General features: G+C 38.1%; 1 protein-coding gene and 1 long non-coding RNA gene across 2 annotated transcripts in view; both read right to left on the bottom strand.

Moving 5' to 3' along the window:
* LOC143710483 (adhesion G protein-coupled receptor E2-like) overlaps positions 1 to 1156 on the bottom strand; it is a 47366-nt gene extending 46210 nt beyond the window's left edge. The window contains exon 1 of the mRNA XM_077201429.1: positions 1096 to 1156. Within this exon, the coding sequence (XP_077057544.1) occupies positions 1096 to 1156 (61 nt within the window). The remainder of the gene's footprint in view (positions 1 to 1095) is intronic.
* A 17720-nt stretch (positions 1157 to 18876) lies between these two features.
* On the bottom strand, positions 18877 to 19524 carry LOC143710394 (uncharacterized). Its single transcript, XR_013194537.1, has 3 exons — positions 19482 to 19524; positions 19054 to 19120; positions 18877 to 18969 (listed from the first exon to the last, which is right to left on the bottom strand). It is a non-coding gene; the product is annotated as an uncharacterized LOC143710394 (long non-coding RNA).
* Positions 19525 to 20577: the final 1053 nt, after the last annotated feature.

The following is a 20577-nucleotide window of genomic DNA, read 5'->3' as shown; positions in this document are numbered from 1 at the left end:
GTGTGTGTGTGTGTGTGCGCTCTCCGCTGTGTGTGTGTGTGCGCTCTCCGCTGTGTGTATGTGTGTGTGTGTGTGTGTGTGTGTGCGCTCTCCGCTGTGTGTGTGTGTGTGTGGTCTCCGCTGTGTGTGTGTGTGTGTGGTCTCCGCTGTGTGTGTGTGTGTGTGTGTGCTCTCCGCTGTGTGTGTGTGTGTGTGCTCTCCGCTGTGTGTGTGTGTGTGTGCGCTCTCCGCTGTGTGTGTGTGTGTGCTCTCCGCTGTGTGTGTGTGTGTGTGTGTGTGCTCTCCGCTGTGTGTGTGTGTGTGCTCTCCGCTGTGTGTGTGCTCTCCGCTGTGTGTGTGTGTGTGCTCTCCGCTGTGTGTGTGTGCTCTCCGCTGTGTGTGTGTGTGTGTGTGCTCTCCGCTGTGTGTGTGTGTGCTCTCCGCTGTGTGTGTGTGTGCTCTCCGCTGTGTGTGTGTGTGCTCTCCGCTGTGTGTGTGTGTGCTCTCCGCTGTGTGTGTGTGTGTGTGTGTGCTCTCCGCTGTGTGTGTGTGTGTGTGTGCTCTCCGCTGTGTGTGTGTGTGTGTGTGCTCTCCGCTGTGTGTGTGTGTGTGTGTGCTCTCCGCTGTGTGTGTGTGTGTGTGTGCTCTCCGCTGTGTGTGTGTGTGTGTGTGCTCTCCGCTGTGTGTATGTGTGTGTGCTCTCCGCTGTGTGTGTGTGTGTGTGTGCTCTCCGCTGTGTGTGTGTGTGTGTGTGTGTGCTCTCCGCTGTGTGTGTGTGTGTGTGTGTGCGCTCTCCGCTGTGTGCTCTCCGCTGTGTGTGTGTGTGCGTGCGTGCTCTCCGCTGTGTGTGTGTGCGCTCTCCGCCTGTTGGTGTTTTCAAGGCAGCGCTGCATGAAAGGTGCTCCCCGCCCCCTACAGTTTCAGCCAATTGCAGCAACTCTACCATTGCCAATCTGTTTACAGTTAGCTAGATAGCTGATAGTCCGGCCGGCGGCAAAGAAAATCCCTAGCAGGTAGTGTTGGCTATATTTCAAAGTATAGTATTTTTTTTTAAATAATAAAACGTTTCATTATGAATTCAGATCTTATAATATTGCTCTATGCAACTTACTGTACCAGGTTGAGTGGAGTCAAGATCGATCGCTCGTTGGTTCTCGAAGTTAAATGCGAGCACCATTGTTGCGATTGGCTGAAACGCGGTAGGGGGCGGGGAGTGCCTTCCATGCAGCGCTGCCTTGAAGGCTCGGTTGGGGGATTAAAACACCAACGAGCCTGTGTGCGTGTGTGCGCGCGCTGTGCTCTCCGCTGTGTATGTGTGTGCTCTCCGCTGTGTGTGTGTGCGCGCGCTGTGCTCTCCGCTGTGTATGTGTGTGCTCTCCGCTGTGTGTGTGTGCGCGCGCTGTGCTCTCCGCTGTGTGCTGTGCTCTCCGCTGTGTGTGTGTGTGTGTGTGTGCTCTGTGCTCTCCGCTGTGTGTGTGCTCTACTACTCTATTTTGATAATTGGTCAAAAAATAAATCTGTTAAATCTGATTCTGTTCAGACCTGAATGAAGAATAAGATATTCATATTAATATGTAATATTTTAATATAGGCCTATTTCCTGTCCAATTTGTGTGTGTTACTTCAAATAAAAGTGTGTTTATTTTATTACATTGGTTTTAATTTTTTTTATTCAGATTCATTAAATTGTTGAACCTAATTAAAAAGTTAATAATACAATTATACAACAAAACAAAAAAACATTTAAAAAAATTTTTTTAAGGAGCATTTCACCCGTGGGAACATTCATCTTTATTGAAAGTGTGTCATATGTAGTCGAAATATAATAAAATTTTCGAATTTGGTGCCTTCTTGACCGAGTAAAAACAGAAAGTAACTTTAGGGTGCATTTGTACTGAAAACCACAACTCCCACAATGCACCACATAGCACAGCTCCGCAAGCCACTCCCACTAATCCAGAACAACGCTGAGGAGGTATCGGCCTATCAGATTCAGAGAAAGCACTATACCGTCTACAAGCCGCCAGAGTTTGAAATTCATTTCACAGAAAAAAAAAAAAAAAAATCTAGTTTGTTGCCGAAATCATTATTGAATTAATCCTCGTTTCTTTTTAGGTTGACTGTTCAGCCCGAACACTGTAATGCAATTTGGATTTGCAAAATAAGAATAAAAAAATAATGGTCATGCCTACATATTTTTATCTATTATCATGTAAGGTAACAGTAGGTTAGTAACGTTAGTTCCACTGATGGAATGTTGGTCGTCCAAATTTATCTAACATACACGTGGAATAAAACACTAATAAGGAAAACAACGTAAATGTGAACCATTGTAGCGTCTGGACCAATCACACACAAATTATTCATATTTAATGAATAGTCCGGCAAACTCACTCTCCCAACTAAGACATGTGGCCGACTTCCCCTGAAACTAACACCACTGGCAGAACTCAGTGTGAAAGTGAAAGTGAAAGTGACACGTGATGGCCAAGTATGGTAACCGATACTTGGAATTTGACCTCTGCATTTAACCCATCCAAGTAAGTGCACACACATTAGGAGCAGAGTAGTGAGTAGTGAACACACACACACTGCAAACGTGGATACACACACCCGGAGCAGCGGGCAGCCTTGAGTGGCGCCCGGGGAGCGATTGGGGGTTAGGTGCCTTGCTCAAGGACACCTCAGTCATATTCCTGCCGGTACTGGAATTGAACCAGCAACCTTTGGGTCACCAGTCCAACTCTGCTACCATTAGGCCATGACTGCCCCGGGTCCCATGTCCGGTTACAATGATAAGAATTTTACGACCCTTGAATTCCTGAGAGATGTGACTCTTACTTAAATCTTACTGAGAAGGAGATTTAAGCCCTGTTAATCATATATATATATATATATATATATATATATATATTATAACCACTTGAGAAATGTATAAACATGTATTTTCCTTCTGATGTTGTTTTGGCCTATGTTTTCTTGTAAACTAATGGGTTAATGTTTCAGACTTTGCATACTATGGTTAAACAGAATCATATGTGAGGCACGTTTGGTTTCTATAGACTCCCATCTTCGTTTCCCATTTGTTAATTTACATTACATTTTGCTAACTTTGTGGCGCTTGGTATTATAAGAATCTTGAAGATTTTCTTAAACACCCAATGAAATTACAGATTCAAATGTGCTGCCTGAACACAAAGAGTCGTAAAATTTTCCCTCCAAAGGAAACATTTCTTATTGGCTCATAGACCCCCAGAGGGTGTGACATCTTCATGTTAAAAATCACTGATCACAAGATCAGCTTTCTCTTGCTCCTGCTTCTCGACTGCTGGTTGATGTCTGGGGGGACCCCCACCGGGTCCCATGGGCCCCGGCAGGCTGTGACCACAGCCTGCTATTCCTTCACTCTCCTAACAGAGTCAGACTGTATTTTCTTCATTTCAACTCAGAAGAAAACTACCACTTTACCATCACTGAATGGGCAACCAACTACGCCGACTTCCTCACTCCTTGGTTGCCTGCATGGCCTCTCCAGCCCAGGGCCGGCAGGTCACACAATCTGCATGTGCTCAGCCATGTGCTCATGGAGAGAGAGAAAACCTCCAACCAGAACAGAGTCGAACTACCCATGCAAGTTCATCATCTTCTTAATCCAATGGAGAAGAAAACGATTGCAACTTCAACATTTGACACTCACGGAACCGTCAACGACATCAATTTTCAACAACTTCAAGAATTGTGTCCACTACCAAGTCATGTAGGTATCAATTGAAGAAGGTGCTTTGAAAATGATAATATTGATGGTTCTTTTCATAGTTAAATGGATCTGTTCCATTTCCTACTTCCGGTTTCATTCTGTCACTTTAACCATCTCCCTTTGAATGCACTTATGAATGTGTAATTGTTTGTATGTCAATTACGTTTTCATGTTTTTGTTAATAAAACTTGTCCACAATATGTATTTGGTTCTGATTCCCTGCGTGGATACAAAGTTTAATTTACAATCTTGACCCTGTTACATGCTCTAAGCGCTGTACATGCTAGGAAAGGCTTATTTTTCTGTGGAAATGAAAGATACCCTTTTCTTAGAATAAATGAATAATCAAAAGAGTTCGTTGGACGAACTGCTTAATTGATTGTAATGTTAATTTAGCTACCTCAAATTAATCATTAACTGATCCAGATATTTATAATCAATTATAACCAATTATTATTGATTATTTAATTGAGCTGATTTGCTACACCATTTATTTCAATAATGATATCAACAAAAATAATTATGTTAACATTAAAAGTTCAACAATACAATAGTAACAACAATAGTTCCTCCTGAGCTTCCTCAACTTATTGGTGCCAGCAGTACTGCCAATCTAGAGCTGGATATTTCAGTCGGATTGCCGACACGAGCGGGTAGAACGACAGGACCAGTCCGCCTCAACTTGAGCCAGTGCGGGCTCCTCGTCCGTGACAGGCAGATCTTCTGATTTGGCTGATGGAGGAACAGGACGCGGCTGCTGCCGCTTCTGCAGCCGATGCAGAAGACCTGCCTGTCACGGACGAGGAGCCCGCACTGGCTCGAGTTGAGGCGGACTGGTCCTGTCGTTCTACCCGCTCGTGTCGGCAATCCGACACTTCCCTGTATTGCGCAATAGGGGGAGGGGCGGAGGGGGGCGTGCACCTACTCTATAGGCAAGGGTGTGGTTAACTGGTGGCTGCTTACGTCACGAACCACCGCAAACATCCAATAGGAAAATTCAACAGTAGTAGTTCACCGTTCAACCTGAAGAGGGCAGCACTCAGACGTTTTTACACCATATATTGTAGAATTAAAACACTTTATACCCAAATGTCAAAAAAATTACTTGAATCAACGAACAGCAACAATAAAGCCCCAGTCTTACAGATCATTAACTAAAAAAAGTTGGTTTAGGGTTTAGTTACCCTTTAAGTCATTTTCAGTTTTGTTTTTGGGCAAGTGCATCCAGAATTTTCATTTCATATTATTAAGTGTTATTCTATGTGTTTTTCAGTAAAGGGAAATATTGTTTTTATGTTAATGTTCAGTAATGTTGGACATTTAGGAGTTTGTGTTATTAAATGTTGTGGTTCATTGTGCTGAAGAGAGCTTGTGTTCAGTGTTTTCTGCTCAATACTGACACTTTACTGAGTAGTTCATTATATACACTGGGTTTGAATATGAATGACACTATTCAATTTGAAAATTAAACTTCAGTATATTAATTATACAATTAGGATGGACCAACAGAAGTGTAACAAATAATGTAAATTAAATTGTGTGTTAATTTCTTCAACTCCATTAGGTGAGGGTAATGAATTAAAATATTTTTTGAGTGCATTTACATCAAGGTTGGAAAAGACTCTCATCATAAACAAACAAACAAACAAAAAAAGATTATATCATAGTTGGTAAGTAATTTTAACTTTCTGGAGAAATCAGGTTATATCTACAGAGTACAGACAGTTATGCTTCAATAAAACCTTGTTATTTTAGGTTGGTTGAAATCAGTTATAATCGGTAATCTTAAATATTTTTTTCATTTCAACATTTCAACCAGTTATTGTAGATGTCTCCACATGAAGTACATTTTCTATGTTGAAATGACAAAATGATTTTTTTTCAGTGTTCATTACCTGCAGTCGTCACCGGTGAGACAGTTGAAAAGGCCAAGTACAGTCTTAAGACATCTAAAAATAATTATAAATACAAATGAATCAACATGTTACAGAGGACACAATGAAATAACAGTCAAATAAACATATATAAATATAAGCTTTTACTTAAAGTAACAGTTCACCCAAAAATGGAAGTTCTGTCATTATGACTTTTTCTTTCACAGAATAATGTATTGTCTATCCTAGACATTATTATTATCCTCATCCATCTTTTTCACATAATTAAACATAATTTTCACATAATTAAACTTAAGCCTTTTCTGTTCAAACTAACAAAAAAAAAAAGCACCATTGCAGCACTACAGTATCTACATGAAGTATAATTTGTGTGTCATATTCCAAATCTTCTGAAGTTAAACAGCAGCTTTATGTGAAGAGCAGAATGAAATGCAAGAAGTGGTTGTTGTTTTGAGTGGCTTCTCTACGCAGATAAATCAATCACATTGTACACAGATAGCAACATTTTGACGTCCCAGATCCGGCCCACATCTGGCACTTGTGGAATACGGATCCGGCCCACATGCAGCGTGGAATGACGGCCCTTGGGCGGCCCACTCCTGTTTGCCAGATCTGGGCCACAAGCAGGCCATAGCAATGCCACATGTCAGCCAAGAGCAAAGAAATAAACCAGAACTGGACATTATCTGAGCTGAGCCACAAAATCTGTGCATATTAAATATGGCGTCATCTCAACCTTAATAAGCCTGTTAACAAGCAGAATCACTGAAGGAAAGAAGAGAATAGAAAAAGAGACGAGCAGAAACAAGAACTACAACTAACTTCAGACACAGCCTTAGACGAAATCAACTGAAGAGAAAAGAAGACATTAAATCTGTGAAGATCTCAGCAGAGGAGGATTAAACTAGAGTTCTCAATGGGCCGGGTCGGCCCGACAAACCCGACGGGACCCGCGGGGTCGGGTCGGACTTCCGGCTTAATCTTTTCCGCTCAGTGAAAAAAAAACACATTTATTATTCATCGCTGCTGTTTACCGTAAAGAAAGTCTGGCTACTGCGTGCAACGTGCATCGCGGGGGGCAGACCTGACGCCACTGCGTGCACGCTAGGGCTGCACGATGTATCGTTTTAGCATCGATATCGCGATGTGCGCATCCACGATAGTCACATCGCAGGATGTGCGATGTCAAGTATAGGGATCGTAGTTGAACCGTGATTCATGATCAGTAGACTACGGGCCAGCAGCTCCCTGTCCCATAACGCTTATGATTCACGGAAATTGCAAAGTTTAAACATCATAGAGTGAGAGTTTATCAATTTGCAAGTCCTGTCAGTTTAAACATCAAGTGCAAGAAGACTGGAACTTGCGCGCTGTTTCTGTCAGCCTTACCAAAGCTATTTTTGTCCCGCTAAAGCCTTATTTGACCGGTGAGTGATGTAGATGACTGACTGCTGCGCTTGTTTAACCGAGAAAACGAGGCGAGCAGAGAGAGAGAAAGCGCGCGCGCACTCTCACCGTCTTCAAACTGTCTTGCTCTCTCTCCCTCCCGCGCGCATATTAATGAATTGAGTTGACTGAATATCTATGAGAATACACGATGGTAAAAGGTCGGAAAACCTAAGTTTTTTTTCTTTATTCTGAACTACCGCTGGTTGTGAATTGTGCTAAAATAACGTTGTCTTATCTTCTCTGAAAAGTGTTCCACACATTCAGATGACATAAACCACACTTTCAATAAACAATAAAAAAAATCTATCCAGTGATGAAATGTTTTCTGTGTTGACACAAATCTTGTGCGATGTCCTAATCTGCCGGGATCACACAACGTGTGCCGTGGTCCGTTAATGACACGTCCGATTCGCGAACTAATGACTCCTTTGAACCGATTCACTTCAATGAATGGTTAAAACAACTGATCTGTCCAACACTGAACTCAAGAGACATAACAAATCGGAAACACTTTACAATAAGGCTCCATTTATTAAACTCTAGTTAACTACAGTAGTTAACATTCTATTAATATTAGTTTCTATGCGGATTTACTCCATGACAAAACCACCCCAGTCATTCTACAATGATTCACTCTTTCCAAATAGAGCTATTCAAGTCATCTGGTGAAATTGTTTTTATATCGCAATATATATCGCAGAAAAATAAAATAATCGCAATGTCATTTTTTGCCAATATCGTGCAGCCCTATGCACGCCTTTAGCCTGGAGAAGAAGATGGAGTTGGTGAAAAGTAAACTTGCCGCAGGTGAATTCACCATTGCTACTACAGGAGTGGGAAAATCAGAGGTCTGGAAAGTGATTGGAGTGGTGCTGGATTCTGATGGAAATTCTACAGGTTATGTGCAATGCTCAAAATGCAAGGGTGCTGATGAAATATGACAGCAAAAAAACAGGGTCGTCCAGAAGATTTTTATTTGAGGCATATTTAGTAGCCTATATAGCCTATCTATATATTTAAAGTTTGTTTCAGTTGTTTGTATTGTTTGTAGGCTATTGTTAACAGACGTGAACATTAAAGGTTGATTTGAATTCCCGTCTGCTGGTCGTGATAATACGTGTATGAGAAAAAAATAATAATCGGCGTCGGGCCGCGGGCCGGGTTCGGGCAGATAATTCATGTTGTTGTGTCGGGTTACATCGGGTCCGGGCTTTAAAAGCCACCGGCCGGGTCGGGTTGTAATTTTCAGGCCAGTTGAGAACTCTAGATTAAACAACTCCACAAACAGCATTACCAGCTTCACTTATTACTAACCAGACTGACTTTATTTCTGTCAGACCTCTACAGAAGCTCTTATTGAGAATTAACAGAGGTTTAACTCTGTTTAATTTTAAGTCACCATAACAGTGATTAGTGATTCCATTAGTTGTGCTCTTAACTCTTATTATATCTTTTGTCTTTTTTGTCTGCTGTGACATTGTGTTTATCAATAACATTTGTAGCAAAGAAAGCTAAATTGAAAAGAGATCAGATAGTGAAACTCTTTTGTTGCTCAAGTATTGAGATAGCGTTCACACAAGCTACATTTCTGAAGCTCATATCGGAAATACAACTGATTCTGATTCACGTCTTTACACGGACCTGTGTATCCGACAGAAGAAAAAGTCAGTCTCACATTTCAAATTCTGTCCATTACGAAATTCAAAAAATAAACCATGTTGGCGCTGTTTAATGTGGCGCGACAGAGCGCCTGAGTTCAAGAGAAGCGGCACGTGAAGGGATAATTTCCACTTTAATACCAGAACAGCACGAAATAAACATGAATGAACATATGAAGGAATGTTAAAAGATACAGTAGACTTCCTGAAATCCGTATCATGTCTCATGTAAATCACTCAATCCGTCTCAACCGCGGATAGACGTCAGTAAAACAGCTGGTAAACAATGTCATGTAACGTCACATTTACTACAGAGAAAACATATTCAGGGACCATAACTCATTAGCTGACTAGAAAAATGTATTCTAGAGAGGAGCATTTTGCTAAATATATGCACTAAATTATATTCATTATAATTTTTAATGTTCTTCAATATTTAAAGCAGACAATTATATTTCTACTCCAATTCCTTTTTGGAAAATTTAAATGTAATTGTAAAGTTAGTAGTAACTTTATTATTATTAAAACTTGTATAAAAAGTGTTTGTATAAGGGAATTTTAACCTAATTCCCTAATTAACCTAAATTTGCCATGTACACCTGATATATATACAAAATAATAGATATCGAATCTAATTGATTTGCAAGCTTGTGAATTGAAATCGCATTGAATTGTGAAATTTGTCTCAATACCAAGCCAATGATAGATATATGTTTTTATATAGTTTTGTTTTTGTTATTGTTTTTGTTGCCAGTTGAATTGGAAAAGTTGTTGAATAAACAATTTAACTGAACGATTATGCCTGCCTATCTGTTTGACTGACAGTTTTATTTATCACTGAGATACCTTTAACTTGGAATGAAGTTGGTTCAATATAAAAAAAATTAAATAAAAAAAATGCTTAGATGTAGTAAACAACTACTGCCATGTTGCTCTAGCTTATAATGATCTATAGATCACTACATTTTGCCCGACAGTCATCACTGTCCAAAAGTGGTTACTTGATATTAGATTTTCACCAACAATGCTTACTTGCCAGAGATCAAACATTCTGAATTTAGATTTTTATATACAGTAAGAACATGTTTAAGATGCATCTAAAAAAATTCTTACTGTATTTAAAAATGTTCATTTTGAATATCCAAACTGTTGCAAGAAAGTATTGTTGATGAAAATCTATTAACCAATAACTAGGTTTGGTCAGTTATAGTTTAGTCAAACATGTCTTTATGATAAATCTATATCACTTGATCATTTTTGTATATTGTTTCCTTTGCATCAAAATATGTGTTTTGTTAACACGGTTACAAAAACCACAAACTGATATAAAAAGCAAAGCTTGCACAACTAAAAGAAACACTGATTCAATAAAAAAAAAATCATTTTCATTAAATCATTAACATCTAAACCATCTAAATTCTCAAAAAGAGCTTCTGCAGATTAATGACAGAAAGAAGTCAGTCTGGTTTGTAATAGAGATTTAATGTCTTTTCAGTTGATTTCATCTTAAGCTGTGGCTGGAAGTCAGTTCTTGTGTTTCTCTTTCCTTCAGTGATTCTGCTTGTCAGGGGCGCAACTACCCAGTGTTAGAGGGGTATGCAGCAACCATTTTGGCGCCCCCACCCCCCACTTATAAATATGTGTGCCGGACATCATCATGTATGGGCTTCAAATAATAAAGGTTTATTTTAAAGTATATCAGACAGCCACTGTAGGCCTACAATAATTATACGGTATATATGTACACACACACATTATATATATATATATATATATATATATATATATATATATAGCACAGATCTTTAGAGAGAGAGAGATGTGACCCTAACAGCTTCCATGTCACCCAGCAGATGTAGTAACTATAGCTTGTATGTCTGACAGCACAGCTAACATGAACAGCTAATGGTAAAACAAAATCTATTTGTTTCAATGATAAACCACTCTTATGGCATAAGTCATGTTTTCCATCTTCTAGTCATTTATTGTGTATGCTACCTTATATTTACCACGTACTTAAATCAAATTGAGATATGTCATGCATGGGATTGGTACCATAGGGTTTAACCAAAATCTAAATGTAGATACCAGCAATATTATTTTGCATTAAGTTAGCAAACACTTGCCAGTCTGTTAACATTAATATTTGCAAGAATCCAAGTTTGGTAGCAAATCTATACATGATTCCATGGTAAACCAGAGATATTGCATTAGTTGTTTTCCAGATTCTTGTAATTTATTGTACATGCTATGCTACCTTATATTTTTCATCTCAGCAACCTCGTTTTGCATATTCTAAGCTAGCTACATAATCTGGCTGCTACTTCCCAGTGTTAGCAAACGCTAGTCTGTTAACATGAGTATTTGCAAGCCTCCTCCAAGCACAGACGTCACACTTTAAATCCTACCTGTTGCCTTTCACCATCCACTTATTTAGCTGCCATCTCCATTTCCTTCTTTCTTTTTCTATTTTTAGCCCACGACAGCTTTTTTGCTTTATCCATCTTTTTCGAGTTTCAACGACAACTCACTCCAGTGCCGCTCAATCAGCGCTCCCGCGCCCGCTCGCGATATTACCCTTCTCTCAAACTAAATTATGATGGAATCATATGAGGGCGCCGGCGCCTACTCTAGCCTGTTAGTCCTCTAAAATGTATATAGCTTTTATATAACTTGTATAACTTTTTTATAAATTTATATAACTTATATAAATTCGATTTTTTTTAAACCATCGCTTTGGCGCCCCCATGATGCGGCGCCGCATATAGCGCATACCCACTTTTTGCGCCACTGCTGCTTGTTATCATCAGGTTTCTTCAATAATCAAACAATCATCACTCAATTAATCACTTAATTATCTTATTAACTCTAACACAGCTTCTGTTTCTTAGAACACTCTTCTGGTGTTTCTCTTATGAACACCTAGCGATGGTAATTCAACACCGGGGAATTTACTGTGTGAAGTGAAGTGAAGGATAAACAAGATCTGATTCACTGGTCATTACATCAATTTACAGACTGTTTAGACTTACACAGAATAACAGAGATGAGAGGATGAGTTTTTATAAAACCTGAAACAAGAAGAAAAAGTCAATAAAAACAGCTGATATTGTATTGGATTGAGTCTGAGAAAACTACATCCATCATACGTTCACAGTTCATGAGGTTTTTGGGGCAATGAGAGCCAACCTTTAAACACAAGAATAGGCCTACTCACCTTTATGAAAGGAAGCCATTGTCAGTTTTGACAGTTCAGTTATTTGTTTATTCACAAACCAGTTTAGAGAACGAGTTTCCTTTACAGTTAGAGAATAAACAAATTAGCCATTGCATTTACGCAAAAATAAATAAATAAAAAAATCTTTCTTTCAAACACACATGTAAAACATTCCACAGCATTTGATTTTAGAGTTCAAAATGGAGACTTTTAAAACATTTATTGTCAAGCATTATGCAATAAAGGATGAAACAACTCGATCAATTATTATTCTACAAGTTAACTATTGGCTAATTCATACGAATGACCGACCCCTGACCCCGCCCCTAAACATACCCGTCACTGGGGTTTAGGCAAAACGGTCGTGAGTTAGTGTCGGATGAAATAATGCTCTTGTGTTTTACTAGAAATTAAGAATCACAAATAATCTTGGAATCACAAGCTGTTTCCCAAAAACATCAGGCCTGAAAGTGCTCTTCCTTAGTTTCATCCTTAGAAATGTTAGTAAGAGTCCTGACCTGGTTAAAGCCCAAATTACTCAACTAACTACACACAAAACAATTTTAACTGTAACTACACACACATCAATACCATTTAGACATAAAGAGAATGATGAGGATCATTATGAGCAGAAAGAATATCTTACCTGATATAAGCTGATATACAGTGATCCTCACCCAACACGACTGACTGAAGAAAAAGTTTGTGTTGAGATGCTTATAGTGAAGTTATCTGTCCATCATTCTAATGAGGTAATATGAACCCAAGTCCTCTGTTTTCCTTCCTCAAATTCAAATACAACTTTCCCCTCAATACACAACAAAATCCCCTGTGTTAAATTACACCTCAGTGTACATGTGTGTACAACTACAGGGTGTTAAAATGAACACTGAAGCAGTGTTGAAGTTAATGAGATAATTAAGTGATTAATTAAGTGATGATTGAGCATTATTGAAGACACCTGATGTTAATAATAATAATTTATTGTCATTGCAGTGATACAACGAGATTACATTAGATCAGGGATGGGCAAACTCGGTCCTGGAGGGCCACAGCTCTGCAGAGTTTAGCTCCAACCCTGATAAACTCTCCTGTCTGTGCTTTCTAGTAGTCCTGAAGACATTGATGAGCTGGTTCAGGTGTGTTTGATTAGGGTCCCAGATAGCAATCAACCATTGAGACAATGTTAAATCAATGCTAACTACATTGAGGGGGCTTTCTATGAAGGTAAAATGATGACATAAAGAATCGCATGCGCAGGGTAAGATTTGTGAAAGAGTACATAAGATTGCAAGCGTAAAATAAATTTGCATGTGCAAGAGAAGATTTGTAAAGGTGTAAATCGCCCTTCAATTGTAAGATTTTTTTTTTCAGCATTTAACTGTTATTCGTAAGTGTAATTCATGTATTTTGAAGCTTCAGCTTCATGCTAACGCAAAATAAATAAGATCAGTATTCTTCAGATTTTCATTTTTCCACGCGGCCAAAAGCACTGAAAGCCTGTGAACAGCAGTTTGCAAGCGAAAACAACAGAGGCAGGAACTGCAAAACAGATGAATTGTGTAAAATCAAACTTTGTGTAAAAAAATAAACTGTTGCAAATGTCTAAATGACTTGTTGTGTGCATTGGGAAAAAGTTCCCGAAATAACCCGATTTGTACAGTTGCGTCTTTCTTTTTCCTGCGCTTCCAGTTTTGGCACGATTCTCTCACTCACTGAGTTTTGCAAGGAGAATGAGGTCTCTGCAGAGCAACAAAAGGCGTGCCTCAATTTTGGGGCGTGTCCCAAAAGGTGTCCCAAGAAATTGTCCCAACCGGCGTGTCCCAACCGGTTAGGCGTTTTACAACCTCTCGCCTGGTTTGCTAAAACTTGAGTGGGCGATTCCTAATACTTGAATACGCTTTTCCCATCAGATATGAGTGATAAAGCGAGAAAGCGGTGAAATGAGGAGAGAGATCTATGGAAGCTTATGTGTAGCAATATTCAATTTGAAATGTAATATGCAAAATGATAATGCAATATGTAAAATGGCAATGCATTTCTGTATTTAAATTGACATTTTCCCATTACATGTGCAACGCTTGGTACAAAATGAAAATGATAATTCAATTATATAATTTACATTTGCCATTTCATACATATGTTTTAATATGTAAATTGAATACATATTTTAATGCTTTATAAGTTGCAAAATTATAATTAAAATGTATTAAAGAAATTATTAGATCTGTTTAAAATGTTCAAGCAAAAACTGTAGCAAAATGATCATTGAAATGTTATTTTTCTTAATTGCATTTACACTCACAGTTAAGACACTTGCGATTGCATTTTCATTAAATGTCCCGCAATGAATGTAGCAAAATTCAATGTGCAAATGCATTCCAAGCCGATCACACCCCTGCCCCGCTCCGCCCCGCCCCCTCATGGCACCCCAGACCATCACTGACTACTTGACACTGGACTTCAGGCATTTTGGCATTTCCTTGGTACTCTGGTACCTTGATTTCCGAATGACATGCAAAATTTGCTTTCATCCGAAAAAAGTACTTTGGACCACTGAGCAACAGTCCAGTGCTGCTTCTCTGTAGCCCAGGTCAGGCACTTCTGCCGCTGTTTCTGGTTCAAAAGTGGCTTGACCTGGGGAATGCGGCACCTGTAGCCCATTTCCTGCACACGCCTGTGCACGGTGGCTCTGGATGTTTCTACTCCAGACTCAGTCCACTGCTTCCGCAGGTCCCCCAAGGTCTGGAATCGGTCCTTCTCCACAATCTTCCTCAGGGTCCGGTCACCTCTTCTCGTTGTGCAGCGTTTTTTGCCAGACTTTTTCCTTCCCACAGACTTCCCACTGAGGTGCCTTGGTACAGCACTCTGGGAACAGCCTATTTGTTCAGAAATTTCTTTCTGTGTCTTACCCTCTTGCTTGAGGGTGTCAATGATGGCCTTCTGGACAGCAGTCAGGTCGGCAGTCTTACCCATGATTGCGGTTTTGAGTAATGAAACAGGCTGGGTGTTTTTAAAAGCCTCAGGAATCTTTTGCAGGTGTTTATAATTAATTAGTTGATTCAGATGATTAGGTTAATAGCTCGTTTAGAGAACCTTTTCATGATATGCTAATTTTTTGAGATAGGAATTTTGGGTTTTCATGAGCTGTATGCCAAAATCATCAGTATTAAAACAATAAAAGACCTGAAATATTTCAGTTGGTGTGCAATGAATCTAAAATATATGAAAGTTTAATTTTTATCATTACATTATGGAAAATAATAAACTTTCACAATCACAATCTGCTAATTTTTTGAGAAGGACCTGTATAAACACTGAGCAGTGTTAATTTAACACTGGGGATTTTGCTAATATGCATTAATAATTTAACACACTTTCTATACGAAATTAAACATAGTCTCTCATAGAAAAAGTGTCAAAACGGACGTGATTCACCGGCATAGAAATTAAGTAAGATTTGTTCTATTTATCTAAGATTGAATTAAGATCAAGTTGTACATAAAGCAAGATTGATTTCTTATTGTTCATCAATGTTAAATTTCAATCTTGATTCAATGTTGGTCTGTTATCAGCGTTTTAAAAAAGTGCCTCATAATCCAACACAACTCTTCATAATGGAGACCAGAATACTGCGGTCGACCATGTTAAAAGCAGAGCATTAATCTAATAGCAGCAACGCTTTCACTGAACTTTAAATTTGCTTTCACTAAATTTCTCCCATAAATACTGTGAAACATGTAGTCTATAGTATCACAAACAGCTATTAATGACAAAACTGCAAAAGGTTGATAGAAACACTAAAGCATTTAATTCTCATTTAAGGAAAGAGAGACTCACCTGCTATGAGTTTCTTCACCCAACTAGACTGACTACACATAAATATTTGTGTCAGAAGATTATATGACAGTTATCTGTTCATCCAACGAGGGGAAAAAAACATATTTTGAAGACCCTTCCTGTTAAAATTCAATTTAACATTCAAATTTAAACGAATTAATGAATACAAAGATCATATTTCTTAAAACATTCTCTATCCTTAGACCTTGATATCATCTTAGACCTTCATATTTGCCATAATGCATATTTTTTAAGTTGTGCTCAAAAAGTGGGTTTGCAAAGACGCCCACAGCTTCACATTCATTCATCTTCAATGTTTAAAGCCCAAGTTTGACCAAAGTGACCAAAATCTCATCAAACTGCTCTTCATTACAAACTTCAGCATGTAAAATATCCGTGACCGATGTGAATAGATGAATCCATTGTTTCTACATTGTAATATTCTGTCATAGTTTGAATAAGTCCACAGAGTCTGATTATGCAAATATGAAATACATGAATAGTTCTAGCACATTTCTTTATATAACCAACCCAATCTCTCAAATTCTGAACACATTTTAAACCAGGTTTCCCAAACAAACTAGTAAAACATGAAGTTATTTTTTGTCAGTGATCTGATTTTTAACATGAACCACTTCATGGCCAATTTTGAAAATCATACAGGTTTGGAATTACAATTTCTCTTTAATGTGGCATTTGACAATGTGTTGAAAGCAGGAACCTTGGATTAGAGAAATAATCAGTGTTTCATCTCACTACTTTACATGTTCAGTATCACATATGCAAATCCACCGCAGAGTAAAACATTCAACCCAAGTTAACCCTAATGTTAAACTAATACAAAAGTATTATTATTACTATTATTATTTAACCATTTATTTGTTCAGCTAAGTTGATTCAACATGGGTAAAAAAGCAACAAACACACAACAAAGCAACTCATTTTCCTGATTTTTCAGCAACAAGACTAGCGATGGGCAAACTCGGTCCTGGAGGGCCACAGCTCTGCAGAGTTTAGCTCCAACCCTGATAAACTCTCCTGTCTGTAGCTTTCTAGTAACCCTGAAGACATTGATGAGCTGGTTCAGGTGTGTTTTGATTAGAGTCCCTGATTTCAACCATCGAAACAATGTTAAATTAATGTTAATGTGTACATTTTTGACTCAACATCACTTTTGCTCCCACAATTAATGTTGATTTTTTTTTTTTAAAGATTTCATCCAAACATCACTGGTAATGGCATTGAATCAATGTTACAATGTGATGTTGGTTCAACATCATGTTTACACTCTCAGAAAATGAAACACAACAACTATAACTGACTTAAAGCCAGAAATCTGAAATCAACTGGAAATAAAAGACAATAAATCTCTCAAGATTCTTTTTGACAATTAACAGAGGTTTAGATGTGGATGTTTTAATGAAAATTATGTGTGATCAGTGTTTCCTTTAGGTGGGCAGTTTGACTCTTGGCTTTTATGTGAATTTGTGACCATTGCAACTGTGTACTAAAACACATAATTAATCGTAAAGAAAGCCAGAAACTAACATTATCAGGTGAAATCTTTTTCAGCACCTTAATTACTAATATTACCACTAACCTAAAGTGCTAATTTGTTATCCATTACTTTTAACAAACAATACTTTCTTGCCACAGATATTCTGCATTTTGATTTTTAAAATGCATTAAAGGGGAGTTGTTTTTGTAGACATCAAGAATCAGCATATGAATCTCAACAATGGTGACATGCTTCATGCTGCAATGCCTATTGGGAGCCACCATAGTATAAAACCAGCATGCATTGCGGCATGAAGCATGTCACCATTGTTGAGATTCATATGCTGATTCTTGATGTATGTGTCTAAAAAATAAATTTCTTTGTGTTTAAAGATCAAAGTTATTTACATCTGACAAGGAAGTATTATGATAAACATAATTTATTGATAATAAATAACCACTTTTGTTCAAGAGTGCAATTCTACTTTTGCTGAAAACTGTTTCAACTGATTATCTTTGTTTCTTGCTGTTTTTGCAGCAAAATATGTTTTGATAAACGCTGTTACAAAGACCAGAGTCACATATAAAAGTCAAGGTGTCCAACTAAAGGAAACACTGATCACAATAACAGTGATCAAATATTTTCAATAAAACAACTATTAAACCTCTGTTAATTCTCAAAAAAAAAAAAAAAAAAAAAAAAAAACCTGCTGAGATCTTGAGAGATTTATTGTCTTCTTTTATTTGCAGTTGATTTCAGGCTCTGTGGCTTTAAGTCAGTTGTAATTGTTGCATTTCATTTTCTGAACTCTGCAGAGCTGTGGCCCTCCAGGACCGAGTTTGCCCATCCCTGCTGTATGAGAATGGTGTGATGTCACTGTGATCTGATCACATCAACTCACCTGTTGACTAGGGAGTCATTCCATGCTGCATGTGGGCCAGATGTGAGCCGGATCTGGGCTGTCACAATGTTGCTATCTACATTTCTGACACTTGCAATTTGAATAGTTTTGGCTCATTTGAACATTCAGTTACAGGAAGGAAATGGAAGAATAGTAACAGATTAAACAACTGTCTCTGACATTTCTCTCTAAAAGTAGGTTGACTTTATGAAAACAACTGAAATGTTCTTTTATATTCAGTTTTGAATGGAATATGGTGGTAAATTGAGTGATCTCTGACCTCATCATTGAGGACACAATAGACCAGGAAGATGAAGGTTCCCTGCTGGGAGTTCAAGATCAGGAAGAGGATCTCCAGCTCCTTCCTGTCACTAGCGAAGAAACCCAGAATCCAGGAGCAACCAAGATTCACAAACTGAGCCAGTGTTTTAAAAACCAAACACTGATCACCATAATGCTGACTTAAAAATAACGGTTTCCTCCTTCAGAGATTCTGCTTGTTAACATCAGGTGTCTTCAATAATGCTCAATCATCACTCAATTATTCACTTAATTATATCATTAACTTTAACACTGCTTCAGTGTTCATTTAACACTCTGCTCAGAGTTTATATAATTCACACTCTCAGTGTTAATTTAACACTGGGGATTTTGCTGTGTATTCAAATCATAATGTTTGTTACTTGGATTGTTTCATCTGTGAAACTTCAGCGTTCAGTTTTTTGAGAGTTGAGTTCAGATTGATGATGATGTTGATGAAGAGAATCATGTTCAACTAAAAAGTAGAAAAATAATAAATAATCACCTTGTTTTCCCTTTAATATAAACTAAAATCATGAGAAATAAGAAATGTGCTTACTGCTAGTATGACACAAACAGGACCCAGAAAACTCCAGATAAAACCTTTATCCTTTTTAATCCAGCAACTGTTTAGAGGAAAACACAATATAATAACTGAATGAATTTGTAAAAAATACTATTTCTGGTATTGACTTTTTAAATGTTTTTAATCTTGTATGTGCAGATAAGAAAACTAACAAAAGACCAAAGCTGCTTTATTTCCTTCTAATCAAATGAACTTAAAACTAAAGTACAACAGCAAAAACAACAACAACAATAACATAAAACTGTGAAATATACTCTGTGAATTTTATCAATGACAATCCCGTCACAAAAGCCCAGAGCTGCCTTATTTGCTTATAATCAAATTGACTTTCAACAACAACAACAACAACAACAACAACAACAACAACAACAACAACAACAACAACAACAACAACAACTCACTGTTTGCTGCCGTATCCTTCAGGAAGCAGCCCGACAGACACGGGCTGCCTGGGGCCCGTTTCAGAAAGTGTTAACCCTGAAATGAGGGAAACTCTGGGTTCTACGTTTCAGAATAGAAAGTATGTCAAACCCGAGAAAGCAGAGTAAGTCAAGCCCGTTTCTGAAAGAGGGTTAACTTATACTCAGAGTCAGTTACCATGGTAACATACTCTGTGAACCTAACCTGGTCGGGAGCAGGTTTTCTTATATAAACCCAGAGTTTTTTTTTTAGTAAATGCATTTTGATTTAATACTCTTTAGATATTTTGACTGGAAACAACAAGACAAAAAATGCTAAGTAAGAAAAGCATTTTTTGCAGTGCAGTACATTCATTAATTGCACTTTTTCTATATAACATCGGAGAGAGCACATTAGTAAAGCTGCTGTATCAGAGCCGGATGTGCCTCCGATTTTGCATTGTTTCCTCCCAGCAGGCACAGTACGTCAATGTGACGTCAGGAAGACGTTGGACTCCAACTAATCCAACGTCAGTCAGACGTCATATTTTGGTTGAAAATGAAAGTCAGGTTGACATCTAAACCCAACGTTTGTTTGGCGTCAAGCTCCAACGTCAGACAGATGTTGAATTTTGGCTGGAATAAGCACCGCAAAAAAATGTGACATGCATGGCAGCACATTAAATCTGTGAAGATCTCAGCAGAAGAGGAGTAAACAACTCAAACAGCATTAACAGCTTCACTTATTACTAACCAGACTGACTGTATTTCACTTCCGGTTTAATGAAATCAATAGTGGTATTTTAAAGTCACCATGATGGTGGTTAGCGTTTGCTTTAGTCGGACTCTTGACCCTTGACTCTTAATTATAAAATTTCTCTGGTTGCTATAATTGTGTGTTTATAAAGCACATTTATTGTGGCAAAAAAAACTTAGAGAAAATGAGATCAGGTGATGTTGGCAGTTTATTGATGATGTTGATCAAGTCATCATCATGTAAGTGCTTGAGTCCCTGATCTTAATTAGAGTCTAATGTTTAGATTATATTGGACTTGTGTTTTTAATGTTGTTTTATTACAGAAGCCATTTTATTTTACAG

The sequence above is a fragment of the Siphateles boraxobius genome, unplaced genomic scaffold, assembly GCF_051911475.1.
Source record: "Siphateles boraxobius isolate OS27281-9 unplaced genomic scaffold, OSU_SipBor_1 47, whole genome shotgun sequence".
NCBI classification, from domain to species: domain Eukaryota; kingdom Metazoa; phylum Chordata; class Actinopteri; order Cypriniformes; family Leuciscidae; genus Siphateles; species Siphateles boraxobius.
Note: the sequence above shows the minus strand (reverse complement) of the source record. Positions and strands in the feature narration are given on the sequence as shown.